This window comes from Cibotium barometz, chromosome 13, assembly GCF_041138505.1.
Source record: "Cibotium barometz isolate CiBa-2024 chromosome 13, ASM4113850v1, whole genome shotgun sequence".
In the NCBI taxonomy this organism is placed as follows: domain Eukaryota; kingdom Viridiplantae; phylum Streptophyta; class Polypodiopsida; order Cyatheales; family Cibotiaceae; genus Cibotium; species Cibotium barometz.
The window spans coordinates 55,717,175-55,731,950 of record NC_141058.1 but is presented as its reverse complement, the minus strand read 5'-3'; the positions used below and the strand labels follow the sequence as shown (position 1 = coordinate 55,731,950).

Here is a 14,776-nt window from a genome sequence, read left to right as displayed (position 1 = left end):
GAAAATGCATAAGTTAATTTTTTTTCATAATCGATAGAATTCTTTATTCTCCTTTCATATTCAATCTTGAAATAACATGATTATATCTACTTAAAATCTAATGCCTAGAATATCTAAAATATAAGCTAGGTCATGCATATATATTTTTTGTTTACACTTTTCTTAACTTTGTTTTAGAAGATGATGGGTCTCTTATCATAGTATAATCACTCAATTGAATCTCATCCTAATAGTATTACATGTGGTTCTAGATTAATTTTCTTTTAACTTGTAAAAAGTTTGTCTACCCTTTGATTTAGTGAAATCAATTACCACCATGAATATGGGACAATGGATATTATACTTGTGTATTTTATTTAGCATCATAAAGAGGATATTATACTTGTGTATTTTATATTATAATTTAGCATCATAAAGAGTATATGAGACAACTCAGACAAGGACATCAATAAAATTTCAATGCTAAAGAGCTACACTACTCAACCCTTCAAGAGACTAAATTGCTCAAGTTTTTTTGGCAAAATTATGATATTTGACACACGTGATTAAATGACCTATCATTATTCTTTTTGCTTAGAATTTTCCTTCTTGTTGAAGCTAGAGAGAGAGGCTAGGGAGCTACTAGCCCCCTCACATCATTATAGTTGGTACATTTAAAGTATCTAAGGACAACAATCATTTCAGTCCTTTCATCAGACAAAAGTAGAATGAGTGCCCTCTTTATGAGTTGCTTTTGTCTTAAGTATCAAACTTTATCTTAGACATTGGAAATCAAGGGTGTTCATGCCAAAGCTTATGTTGGAGGTTGTCCTTTGGATACTTATTAATCTTCATTTGACGTGATGAATTTCAAGGGAGAAAGTGAGCGCTGCTTTCTATGGGGTTGTAAATGTGCTTGCCTAGTTTCTTTTTTTTTTCAAGAATATAATTATATTTATATTTATAAACTGTCCAGCTACATATATAAATGTGCCTAGTTTATGAAGGTGATGAGGATAATCTTCAATTAGATCAACGTTGTTGTTTTCCATTTGTAAGGAAATGGCTAGTGAGTTTAGGTCCTTCTACAAATGGCTGGCTAGTGAGTTTTATATAGGTGCTTCTAAGAGTAGTACACACCTAGAAGAAGAAACAGTGAAAGTAAGTAGCTGTTAGACACTACTAGTACACGAAATAGCGAAAGTGCTCGCTAGAATAAGGCGCCCACATTAGAAGAAAGTCGAAGGTACGATGAATGAAGACAAAGTGAGGACCGAATTTTCAAAGGAAGTCACAACTTTGGAGATTCGGAATTTAGTATGGAAACGATGAGGATGATTTAATTTATTTAACCGTATCACGGCTATTGCTTTGAACGGAAGGGGGGCGGGTACACCACCGTACTCTTAGTGGCTCTTCCGAATTACCGTGGAGTAGCGTTGAAGGAAGGCTAGAAATTGAAAATTTTCTAAATAAAAACGACGGGACACAATTTAATATATGTGAGTGCCATGGCATCCACACAATATAAAAAATTGACAACTCAATAGTATATTTGGCAGCACTAAAGGTGTTGGTATAAGCAATTTACCACTCTTAACTTTTTGTCGGTTTCAGTAATGGTCTACAATAACTTTCTCGAGCTGTTTGGCTACCCTCCAGATTTTGTGATTTGTTATTTGTTAAACATGGTCTCAATGTTGTGAAGGATGTAAAGATGTAAAGCTTCTTTTTGGTAATATATATATATATGTATATATATATATATATATATATATCTATATCTATATCTATATCGATTCGTCCCAAAAATAACAAAAGCATGTTTGAAAGTAATATATATATATATATATATATATATAGTGGAATTGTATTTGGAAGGAGTAGAATAGGCTACATGTGAACTCTTGATTGGTTTTTTTTTTTTTGGAAGAGTATTCGAGATGAACTTCCACTTTCGAGCACAATGGCATAAGAAAATTCCAAGCATGCGGAAGTGCACTTGGCCATGTCCTCATGGTTTGTAAACAAGTTGCAAATGCTCTTTTGAAAAAAGAGTGTCTTGCCACTATGCAGTAATGTTTTTATCATAAGCAATAGCTATATTTTAACGAACAATAAATGCTAGTTAAGATACATTTCCACTAAATCCAAAACCTTTCAAAATAAATTTGCAAAAGCAGTCTTTTGATAACTAACTTTTTAATGTAAATGATAACTATACTTACACAAACAACAAATGCTAATCAAAACATATCTAGACCAAATCTAAGTTTTTTTTTTCATGAGACCTTATTCTATTCTTAATTCACACGAAAATTTCATCCCATCACACACACCATACTACTCCATACAATGGGGATACCGCTTTGTAGGTAATGGAAGTTGCAGGACGAACCCCACTAATCGCAACAATTTCCCTTCCACTCTGCAAGCGTTAGGACGAAGCCCACTAATTGCAACAATTTCCCTTCCACTCTTCACAATGTTCCCTAAAAACCATATTTGATTTGCACCAAAAAACCCTCTAACTTTACACTTGCAAAAAAAAAAAAATCGATTTTCAAGATTTTAAAATTACAAATTCGATTTTCAAGATTTTCAAGATTCTAACTTTACACTTGAGGTCTTTGCTCCAGCTCTCCATAAACCAATAGCATCTGTAAAATCAAAGGACACACGTGGCAGTCCTTCAATAGAAATGCACATCAATATATCCATGCACTTCATTTCCAACCGGTTCCTCAACTTACTTTTGATAATGTTCTGCACACTAAAACCTCTTTCGCACACTGCAGTACTACTATATTGCAACATTACAATTTAATAACAATGTAGGATACTTTTGACGCCACACATCATTCCTCCTAATCAAGCACCAAGTTTCCTTGAGTGACTTTCCTTTCCAATCTGATGCACCTTGAATTTTGAACACATGAAACTCTTTCCTTAAGCATCTATCATCTAACATTGCATTAATATGTGTACCATGCAGTCATGAAAGGACTCCTCTTTTTCATCAAGGCAGCAAGACCATTTGTTACACTTGTCATTACTAATGCTTCATTTGAACCAAAACTCACCGATCAAGACCATATTCATCTAACAATCCAACCAAGGCAGTTTCTAATCTCTTTGCTAAACGATCCATGACCTCAAGTAAACCCAAAAAAGAAGTTTGCATGTCATTATCATGCATGTAGCTTGCATACACTATAAGATGCTCCATAACAAAAATATCTATCGATTCATCAACCATGAGTCCAAAGAAAGGAGAAGCCTTCACTTTTTGGATGACAGATTGGCATATCGATTCACTCATGAATGAGGCAAACAAAGTTACAGCCTTATCATTTTGATAAAGCTCTTTGGGAAGAGCTTGCACACCACACATAGACATTAGTTCAACAAGGTTTGAAAACTTGTTAAAAGCAAGATCCTCCTTGGCAATGTAGTAGGCACATCGAAACAAAGTCAAAACTCCCAAGTCCACATCACCTTGTTGCTGCTTTATTCCTTCTTTCAAAGCATTTTTGCCATAGTTGGCAGAGTAAGCAGCCCATTTATGCTGGTGTGAAGAGGCATGCACTCTAATAGCACTTAACTATATATTCACTGATCCACATGTGCCAAATTCACTTCTACATTTTCTCATTTTTTGGCATATAGTGCAAAATATACGACCATGTTTAGCATCAAAATGCGCCCAATCAAAAGGTATATTCCATGCATCATTCCACATACTGCAAGCATTTTTAATTCTCTCTACTTCACACTCTTGGGTGTTACTAGAGACACCTTCAGAATCGTGCAAACTCAAATCTCTTTGCTTTCTAGCCTTCTTTTTGGATACAACAACCGAACGTGTGAAGCCAGGCAATGCTAATAAAGTTGATTGCTTATGCGCCATTACTATAAAAAATGAACATTCCGAATTATAACATGATTTAATTGACTAACAACTATTTGACATTTATTTTAAAAAAAATTCAATATGCCAAAAGCACTCTTTTCACAGTTAAATTAATTAACTTTTTTAATATTTTAACTTTATTAAGATAAGTCCCAAAATGATCTTTTCTAATATTTTAACTTTATTTAAGATAAATCCCAAAAACTAATTTTTGGAACAACGTTAATATCCGATCAAAAAAGGTATGATCAATAACACTATAATGTAAAACGAGCAAATAGCTTAAAATCTAGGAAAATAATTTACATGGTATATAGTTTAAACAAATAACTTACAAAGAACAAAAACAATAGAACTTATAAATAAACACACAAAAAAACTAAGCATGGTTAGATTAATATACGATCAGTTTTAATATTGTTTGCATGCTTGTACATTATTAAAAACTAACCATCATGATCTCAATGTGAGAAAACAGCTGCTTCACAAACACAATAACAAAACTAAAACATCTAGAATTTCAAGGTTAGGAAACTAATTCATGAACACAAAACCCAAATAAATAAGCATAGCTATATGGCACATAATAATATTTTTTATTTAAAATTAATTTAGAGATATTTATGGACTAACCTACCAGAAAAAGACTTATGGATTGATGGCCTTGCAAAGAATTGGGAATTACAACCTTGCGAATTGGTGGCTATTTACTAATTATGATCTTGCACATTTATCACCTTGCACATTGGAGGCTCGAATCTGCAAAATAAACAACACTGAGATAGCATGCTATATTTTCTCTCGCTCTCTCACAATGCATGCATGCAAGCTGCAAAGGAAGGGCTACTCATGGCCATGGCAACCTTTTGTCAGCTGACTTCAGAGCCTCCCTTCTTGCAAGTGAAAAAAACACTCAGAAAGCCAACAACTCTCTCTCACGCATGCATGTAGCTTCGAAGCACTTCCCGACAAGTAGCACCAGAAAAGGAACCCTAACAAAACCGAGCATACGTGAGTGCATGGCATCAATATAAGTGCATGGCAGCAAAAGGATTGATAAAACCTAACAAAAACATTAGTACCCTTATACCAGCGTATAGCCAGCCATATTCTCTCCGATTAAAACACTTAAATTGCTTATAGAAACCCCATATTTATCATAACAGAATTCAAAATGTTATGAGATATCCTCTCACTCGGGCATGCTTGCATGTAGAGGTGGCCATGTAGGGCTGCTCATGGCCATGGACAACATTTGTTCCATGGCTTTAAGAGCAGCCCTTGCAAGGGAAAAAAACACTCAGATAGCCAGCAACTCTCTCACGCATGCACGCAGCTTCGAAGCACTTCTCGACAGGCACTAGAAAAGGAACCTTAACACTTTAGCAAAGTATAACGAGCTATATCTCCTCGATTAAAACACTTAAAATTGCTTACAGAAACCCCATATTTATCGTAACAGAATTCAACATGCGTAATACTAAACCTATAACAAATGTTGGAAAGGGCGTGGTCAGGCAAGAGTGTGGGCAGGCTAGGAGACATCCTCTCCCTCTCATGCATGGCTACATGCTCAGAGGTGTAAATATAGGGCTGCTTATGGCCATGTACAACATTTGTTTTATGGCTCTAAGAGCCTCCATTGCAAGGGAAAAAGAAAAGGGCATAGCAAGGGAAAAAGAAAAGGGCATAAGACAAAAAAACACAAATAAACACTCAAGACAGACAATATCTTTCTCACTCTCGGCCATGCATGCACCCTCAAAGCTTAAGGAAATAGACGCTAATACAAACCAAGCTTTAAACAACAAAAATGATACAAACCACAAGCATACTACGAATAAGCATGTGACAATAGCGAACAACAAAAATCGTACAAACCAGAGGCATTCTACGAATAAGCATGTAATAATAGCAAACAATTGGACGAACTCACCTGTAACAATAGCAAACGATTGAATGCAACAATAGCAAATGATTGAGAGGAACAATAGCAAGCATGCGATTGCATTGATACAGGGCTCGGCTGCGACTCCCTCGTGTGAGAGGAAGCCCAGAAACCCTAGAACGTGTGTTAAACAACAAAGCACTGTTCACAGTAACCCTAGAACGTTCACAAATTCACTTGTAACAATAGCAAACGATTGAACGTAACAATAGCAAGCAAACAATCGAACGAACTCACCTATAACAATAGCAAATGATTAAATGCAACAATAGCAAACGATTGAGAGGAACAATAGCAAGCAGGCGTTTGCATCGATTTAGGGCTCGACTACGGCTCCCTCATGAGAGGAAGGAGCCGATTCAGAGCAGGCCCTTCAACAACGTTCACATAGAGTGAAACCCTAGAACGTGTGTTAAACAACAAAGGCGAGAAATAATAGAACGTGTGTTAAACAACAAAGCGCTGTTCATGGAAACCCAAAGCCCAAAAACCCTAGAACGTTCACACATTCACTTAAAACACTGCCTAAGGCTAGAATGTTCACAAGAGGAACTCAAGGGAATAATGCTATAAACGTACAAGTCCTGGAGTGAGACTCTCACCATGCACGGCCGCACACTGTGAGGGATAATCCAAGTGTGGTTTTTTATAGTAAAATCACCAAATCTTCACCTACCTACTCTACCCACTTGTCCATATTTGATTGGACAACTTCAACCATTCCAATTAAAATGTGATACCATTTAAAACCTTCTAATTTTTTTATTAATAGCTAAAACCTTAAAGTTATCTAGTATTAAGTAGATTCACTTCAGGTCACAACTTATGCAATTTTACAAAAATTATAAATTTTACAATTACAAGTGAACCCCAAATGTTTGTAGTTTCATTGTCACTGTTTGCAGGTTTTCCGTGAACAGTGAGTAAGACCTAAAAAGCATTATTTGATTTTTTAAAAAATAAAATTTCAAAAATTAAAGGAGGTTCAGTCACCAACCAACAAATACCAATTTAAATGTTGTGAAAGAGCCTTTGCGAATTGTAACAAGTTTTTATGTTTAGCGGGGTCACGAACTGTCTACCAACCCAAGTGCAACAATTCAACAGAGCTTTATTAGGCGGCGGCTTTACCTTCTCACATGTTAGCTTTCCGCTCTAAACATGTTTTGGAAATAAAATCCAAAGTCAAATCATATTATTTGGTGGCACGCGCGGTGCTTAAGTTGGCGCAATTTTTTTTCTTACATTAAGTCAATTGCTTATTACTGCTTAATGTAATTGCAGCAGCTGGGGGCCCCACGCGGCACTAACAAATAAATCTTTACAGTAATAGCAGATAGACCGAGCTCCGCCACCTCCACCACCACCACCATCAGTCGTGACCTCTTTTTTGAGTGCCTATTGATATCACAAAGCTTTCTATCCATTCAAAGCTCTGTTGATTGATTGATTATGAAAAGCACTCAAGAGTTAAATATAATAAATTATAATTAATGAACAGCAAAGCAGGCAATAAAATTTTTAAGGCGATAGATCGTTTTCAAGCACGGTATTGAACCTCATTGTTAAAAGGCCGTGCTACAAGCTTTGTACCTCATTACGGCTGATGCTCTGTAGTGCAATATCCTGCGCCTTTCTATAAAGGAAGCCCCGCGTGCAGTACACCATAATATTCACTACAACAACGTCGTAGTTCACTTGGATTCTTAGAACTTCAAACCACCACCGATATACCTGCGCCAGCAGCTAGCTCTAGCATCATGAGGTATAATTCTAGTTGACTTGCAAGTAGTTCTTACCCCGGCCTTGGCTGTTTATTAGTTAACTTGCAGGTGCAGTTAACGTCTTCGTTTTCTTCTCCCCATTCGTCTTGATAGCGGATGACATATAATTCTTGGTAATCGCTAACTTTTAACGATTGTACGCATCTTTTGGTATATATTTAGTAGAAATATTTCTGTTAATGGAAATAATCATGACCTTTGATAATGTAGAAATCATTAATCAATTATCACCTTATTGTGTTGCGTAGTTTTTGAATCTAAGGATGTTGCTACTTTGCGAACTCGTTATTTTTCCACGTCTTTCGTTTGCACCTTTTCTTTTTTTCTTTGGAAAGAAAATGAATTATTTGTCATCACTCAAATTTTGTGTGAGAGAATACAAATGAAACTTCACGTCTTTTTTGTTGCATAACCTAATGCTTTTTCATCAAGAATTTGAGACTTCACGTTTCTTACGCTTTTGTTGCGTTTCATGGTCATGTGAACTCACACTTGCAGAGGAGTTGTTTGGAAAGTTCACGACTCTTAGGCAGGGGCAGCTGCAAGACTTGCAAGTGATTATTATTGGTCTCTTTTCTGAAGGCGCTAATTTTGCTTGGTTGCCTTTTCACCACCACCTGTGTAACTTCTGGAAAAAATTTAAGGCACGTGGTAGTTCTTGCACACGCTCAACAACTCATATTTGTGTGTTCCACGTCTCTCTTGTTGGCACTAGTTATTAGTTATACTTTCACTTCTATATATATTTATGCGGGAAGCTCGCAGGTCTTTATTTTGTGAATTGGTTTCTGATCATAAAATTTGGGACAATCTTTTCTTGTAAAAGCTGCTTCTTCTCCATCATAATCATCATATTCTTCTTCTTCTTCTTCTACAAAATATTTACCCATTTTTTCCATTGGTTTATTTGTCTAGTAGAGAGATCCCGTTTGTTGCATGCAACTTGTTTCAACAAAGCTCTCTTTTGTGGCACCCCTCTGATTATAATCGGAGATCCCACTGGTCTCGTTTTCCCAGCTTCGTGTACTCACCAAACTCAAGTTCTGCATTAGAGAGGCCATTAAATTAGCTGCTTTCTTTAACTCATTTAATTGTCGGAATTTTTAAAGTGTGATCATTCATGAGTTTTCTTTGTTGATTTCTTGAACTCACAGCTTAAATATACTTTTGCCGAGGTTGGAGCAAAGGCGCGAGGAGTGATACGAAAGCATTATCAGCACTAGCAGTGATAATATTAATAGGCACACAATCAAGGCATCAATACCAACAACGGCTGTATAAAGGCACAAAGCTTTGTGGGAGTACCACTAGTACGGAGAAGGCCGGAGGTGGAAAACATGGTATTAATAGAGGTTGGAATGATACTATTACTATCAAAGAGGTGAGATAAAAATTGATAAAAATTGCAGGAGACATTAACGAGGTTAATGGTGGCTAATACTGGTGATTAAGAAGACAGGTGGAGAAAGCAAGAAATGCTTTGTTTGAAGGGTGCTACAAACTCATATTAATATCACCAATCGTTATTGCCAAGTTCAGTCGAGCCGGGATTAAAAGTGTTGAAAATTGGAAAGATTATTGGTGAAACCCACATAATTAGATTGCAGCAATGGGGTGGTGGACTAGTAGCTGTAGCGGAAGCAGGCTGGTGAGGTCGAATTACAGTATGCATGAGGAAGTGTATTGGAGGTCGAGGCTGAGCGCGGCGTTTAGGACGGGGTGGGCGTGCTTCATGGCCGGGCTCATACTACAGGTGGGCAGCATGCACGTAGAGTGGGTTACCTTCCCCATCTTCGCCTACGTGATGGCGGTCACAGTGGTGGGTGAGTCCACATTCGGCAAGGCCCTACAGGACACGATAGCCGTGGCCACGGGCACCGCCCAAGGTGTGGGCATCAGCCTGCTGGTCCTGCAGGCACTCCCGCCCGGCAAATACTTCTGCAGCATCGGGGTGGCCATCGCCTGCATCTCTGTGAGCTCCTTCGTCATAACATTTCCTAAGGGTACCCACATCCTCCACAAGCGCGTGGCCCTCGCCCACAGCGGTATAATTTACGTGACTGCCGCAGTGCAGCGCGAAAAAATGGACGAGGTTTTCTTTCCTCTCAAGCTTGCCGGTACAACCATCGTCGGCGCCACCTGTGGCATGCTCGCCCTCCTCCTCCCCCTCCCCCGCCTCGCCATCTTTCAGGTAATCATAATTAATATTATTATCTTGCTTAATCTTATCATCGTTCATGCCCTAATCTCCTAAACAACTATAATCAGTCATGCTGATCTGCAGGCTCCTCGACATGCATGCCTGTATCATAATCGAGTGTATTAGGCGTCGATAACTACCACCACGTGTTGTTAAGCGTGTTGATTAAAATCACTACGAGTACTAATTAATGGGCTAATAACAATACATGTATTAATGGACGGCCGGAGTAAACACGCTAACCCCTTGCTTAATCACAACGTGTACCATCATGACATTACAAATGTGTGATCATTTTCATCTGGAGTGGTTAAAAATGCATGCAATATGGTCTACTTGTTCTTGTTAATTTTATACCACAAAGTGTATGATAGTAATGTAACACCTATGTCGAGTTTCGACTTCGTTAAACACGAGTTCTCCAAATGTTTCACCCTATTTCTTTATTTCAACTCGAAATGCATGAGATCTCTTTCTTTTACAAGCTTGTTTATTGAAACTATCATTAAATTATAAATTATGGATCATTACAATATTATCAATCTAAGCAAAATATTATAAACATGGATCATTAAATTTTTTTAATTAATTAAACTAGTTTCGAAGTGCATGTAACTAATCTCAATTCTTTGACACTACCATGTACTAATGCAGCGTAAGTTGGTGATGTTCTGCGCAGGTTCATTCACAAACCAAACTGTCGGCGCGAATAACCTCAGAGAGATTGAAGGTGCTGGTGGATGCCTTCTGTGCGAAAGATACCACGCGAGCCTCAGCTCTCAACCTCCAAGCCAAGTCTCTAGCCAAGATCGGCTCCACAGTTCACGCAGAAATCACTTCCATTGAGGTAAGTTCATCAATTAATACCATCTTGTCAACCTAGTAAGTTCTAACTCTTCTTGGCATTTCCTATTATACACAATTTGTGTGTTTACCATACCAAGCGTTTCACGCAAATTTGTTTAGATGTTTATTAATTCTTTATTAATTCAAGAGAGTATATACTCGTTTAAAAAATACAGAAATAGTTGTAATTGGCCTTACCAATTAGTGTTTATTACCAATTACCATAACTATACAGTGCCACAATACTACTACAGCTTTGCCTGCAATATATAACATGTGAATATAGTATGCAAAGCTATAAATTTTAGTTGATAGTCAATAATTAATTGTGATTTGAGTCCTCGCCTTTTCAGGGTGACATGGGATGGGAAACGCGGCGGTTTCCATGCCGCAGTTCTCAGAACCTGCAGCGTGTGACCAAAGGCTTAACCTCTCTACGGAAGACTTTAGTGGGCCTGGAGGTGGCCTTGCAAGCAGACTTGGCTTCTTCAGCATCTAATAAACATACGAGGCTTCTGCACCACATGATGAGGAACTCATTAATCTACCTTACCGATTGGGTTTCCTTGGCACTAAGACATGCAAGCACTGACATCAAGCAGCGGTCCGCCTCCAGCCATACCCATAGGCAGGTCATCGTCGAGGAAGGCAATGAGGTGTTGTCCAGCTTCGATGAGGCACTCTCGGCTGCAAGGCAGAAGGTCGAGTACCTTGCTACTGGGGAGCTCGATACAAACATGGGCAGCATCCTTGGGGAGGTCTTGACTCAAAGTCATAGTGACACGGATGATGAAAGACATGATGCTGTTGATGGGAATATCACACATCATAACGATCAAGATGATGGTAGCTTCTTATGCTCTGACTCTGAAATGATGGAGATGATGTGCAATGCCGCTACGCAAGAGCTTGCCTATAGGATTGCAGCTGGCGAGGTTGGAGAGGATGGAAGTGCAGATCTTGGCGAGGTCTCAATGGGTCGCGGTAACCCCAGCCAAGGCAGCTTGGGCGTTATCATGAAACATCACTTGCAGGAATCTAGTGATGGCACCTTTGACTCCTCTTTGATGCCTGACACATTGGGGGCACAATCTCTTAGCTTTGAAGCTCAAGCTGCAGCATTCTTCTTCCTCTTCAATGTGAAGAAGTTCGTGGAGGGGACAAAAGGAATTCTTTGGAGCTCAGAAAACCAGAAGGCTCTTGAGCAATCTAAGTTTTTTCAGGTGCAAATGCTTGAAGCTGCTTCTGCCCAAGATCTTCACCTCCAATCAGCTCCTCATTCTAAAGTGCAAGTGTACAACCATGATCATCAGATCCAACCTCATTCCCACATGCAACATTTTGTTCAGCACCACTCTCTTCAAACTGGCCACGCCCACACACAGTTTTCTACCAGCCATGATAAACCTCCATCTCTTAGCCTTCCTTCAACTCAAAATGCAGCAGTTTCACAAAATCAGCCTCTTCGAAAGCTATGTGAAAAATGCACCACCAGCTCTGCCTCGGTGGTGATGCAATCCAAAGAGATGGCTCAAAAAAAGCGATGCAGATCTTGTCTTACAGATTTCTCCTTCAAACTCCATCCGCAACAACTCAGAACAGCATTCAAAATGTCTCTGGCTATGGCAATAGGAGCTTTCTTGGGTTTTTGGTTCAACAACAAAAAGGGTTACTGGGCAGACATCACCCTGGCCTTGGGATTCACAGGCCCTGCCAAGGGGGGTTCCTTCAAAATTGCAGTGCTAAGGACATTAGGCACTGTTTCTGGCTCCATATATGGGCTTTTGGTGGTTCTAGCCACAGTGAATTTTCCTGTAATGAGGCTTTTTGCCCTCATTCCATGGGTCGTTTTCACAAGCTTTCTTAGGCAGAGCAAAATATTTGGTTATGCTGGAGCTGTTTCTGCTTTTACAGGTGCCATTGTTATCCTTGCTAGAACCAATAAGGACTCAACTGATCAGGAGTTCACTGTCATCCGGATAGTGGAGGCCTTTTTGGGCATGGCAAGCTTCCTCATTGTGGAAATGCTTGTGTTTCCACGCAGGGCAGCATCGATGGTCAAGCCCAAGATCATCGTGGGGCTAGGCAAGCTGCAGGAGTTTGTTTCTGCCATCTTTGATGCATATTCGAGCCGGCACTGTGATGTCTGCAATGGGTCTGCTGCCATTGATGAGTTGAAAAGCAAGGAGAAAAAGCTAAGAAGTGTGATTTCACACCAAAATGACCTAGTGAAGGAGGCAGCAGAAGAGCCACAGTTCTGGTTTGCACCATTTCCTGCTAGAATCTTCTCAAAGGTGATGGAGGAGCAAGGGAAAATAATGGAAATGCTGCATTTCTCTATCTCAGCAATGGAAGAGGTCAAACAAGTGGCTGAAGAAACTAAGATCCCCATGGATAGGCTACTACAAACTCAGCTAAAGGCAGCCATGACCATCATGGAGCAAAAGGTGGTGCCAACTTTAGCATTCCTCGCCAAAGTGATGGCCGTCAGAGCACAACAAGCTGTCCCAATCGAAACACCACAAGCATTATCTGCTGCTAATTTGGCAGCAGCCAATGCTGACTTGGAGGCCGGGCAGAGATTCGTAGAGCTCGAAAGCCTCATGATGGCTGAGTCAACCGCTAGAAATAGCAGGGTTTTCAAGCACTGCCAATTTGATGACGTCGCTCCTCAAAGGGAGAGACGCTTCATGGACGCCTTTGAGAGAGGCGCCTTCAACATGGCATATGAGCTGGCAGCGTTAGAGGCATCCTTACCACCACCACCCTCCTTTTGCCAAGGCATTGCCAACCCATGTAGTGGCCCTAACCCTCCCCCATGCCTTGACACCCTCTCAAACACTCTTTTCCTATCCCTCGGCACCCTCGCCTTTGCATTGAGTGGGCTCCTGCATCACACCACCGAGCTTGAGAAGGTTGTCCACGAGCTACTTCAAGAGGAGAACCCCTGGAATCTCATTGATTTTTGGGACACATCCAAATCCATGGGGCACTTGTTGCTGAGATAAAGGAGCCACACCCCCCCCTCCCAACACACTTACACACACCCATACAGTCTTATCTTCATAATAAACTGATAGACCTGTATGGCAATCTCTTACATAACAAAGCTACAAACCACCCACCTTGCCATTGTTTTTTTCCTTTGAGAGGAGTTTTAGTATTAATACGTAACCAGGATACACAACATAATGACACTGTCAGCTTGACATTGTTTCCACTCTTCGTACAAACTCCCTCCTATTTTATAGTCGACATATACCATATCCACTGTCCCTTTTCTTTTTCTTCTTATTATATCCCTTATGTACAACTGCATTGCGTTATATGCTTCTTTTGGTTGTTTACTTTTTTAGTTTTGTTTATATTGAGTTTTTCCATAAAATGTGTACTCTCTGACTATTCCACTTTAACACAAATCAATCCACCCATTCAATGAGAGTGTTGTAACCTTTGCCCTTCTAACATCTACTCTCTTCCTTTTTTAGTAAATACGAACGATATGCATTTAGTTTCTTTGCCTTTGAATACTTGAACTTCAAATTCAATTTGCATATCTTTGGATGCTAGTATGCAGGGATTTAATATTCACGTGATCACAAGATTTTTTGTGATAATAACACATGTGAACAAGTTATTCACATGTTCTTATATTACCGTTCACAAAATAACAGGTCACTTGCTATTTGGGAACCCCTTAAAAGCTTGGCTACACATGGGAATAAGCTATTCACATGTTCTCATGTTACCATCTTCACATAATAGCAGGTCAGTGGGCCACCTAAGAAGATTTTTTATGCTCGACAAAGATAATTTTTTTAGGCCCTTGTGAAAGCTTTGTGAATATAACATGTGATCACAAGATATTAACATGTTCATATGTTCTCGTTTACGTCAGTGAAATCCCTGCTAGTATGGCTCATGTTGATGATTCAAACAAGGTAATTTTGATCATGCATTATACAACAACCTAGGTTTGTAGTTAATTTGAGTAACCTCTTAGTGGCATCTTTCTATCTAGGTTTAGTGGGTTAGGATATGTGTCGTAATATCTTTCTATATGTGCAATCTCTACGTCTTTAAATTCCCATCAATATCAATAACCA

General features: G+C 39.2%; 1 protein-coding gene across 9 annotated transcripts; it reads left to right on the top strand.

The window, feature by feature from the left end:
- Window positions 1–7,382: 7,382 nt before the first annotated feature.
- LOC147632869 (uncharacterized) lies at window positions 7,383–14,055 on the top strand. 9 transcript variants are annotated; one of them, XM_086807767.1, is made up of 6 exons: window positions 7,437–7,605; window positions 8,123–8,268; window positions 8,779–9,005; window positions 9,084–9,815; window positions 10,504–10,671; window positions 11,024–14,055. In XM_086807767.1, exons 4-6 carry the CDS (start codon window positions 9,234–9,236, stop codon window positions 13,676–13,678), a joined length of 3,405 nt encoding a protein of 1,134 aa, XP_086663893.1. In that variant the 5' UTR covers window positions 7,437–7,605; window positions 8,123–8,268; window positions 8,779–9,005; window positions 9,084–9,233; the 3' UTR covers window positions 13,679–14,055. The 9 variants fall into 9 exon arrangements, with proteins under 9 accessions (XP_086663886.1, XP_086663888.1, XP_086663893.1 ...); XM_086807769.1 differs by lacking the exon at window positions 8,123–8,268 and adding an exon at window positions 7,673–7,737; XM_086807763.1 differs by adding an exon at window positions 7,673–7,737 and having other exon boundaries at window positions 8,779–9,815.
- Window positions 14,056–14,776: the final 721 nt, after the last annotated feature.

Coding starts and splice junctions, on each gene's coding strand:
- LOC147632869 (XM_086807760.1), top strand. CDS start 9,234: ATGGGGTGGTGGACTAGTAGCTGTAGCGGAAGCAGGCTGGTGAGGTCG. Junction 9,816..10,503: donor CCCGCCTCGCCATCTTTCAG/GTAATCATAATT, acceptor TGTTCTGCGCAG/GTTCATTCACAAACCAAACT. Junction 10,672..11,023: donor CAGAAATCACTTCCATTGAG/GTAAGTTCATCA, acceptor TCGCCTTTTCAG/GGTGACATGGGATGGGAAAC.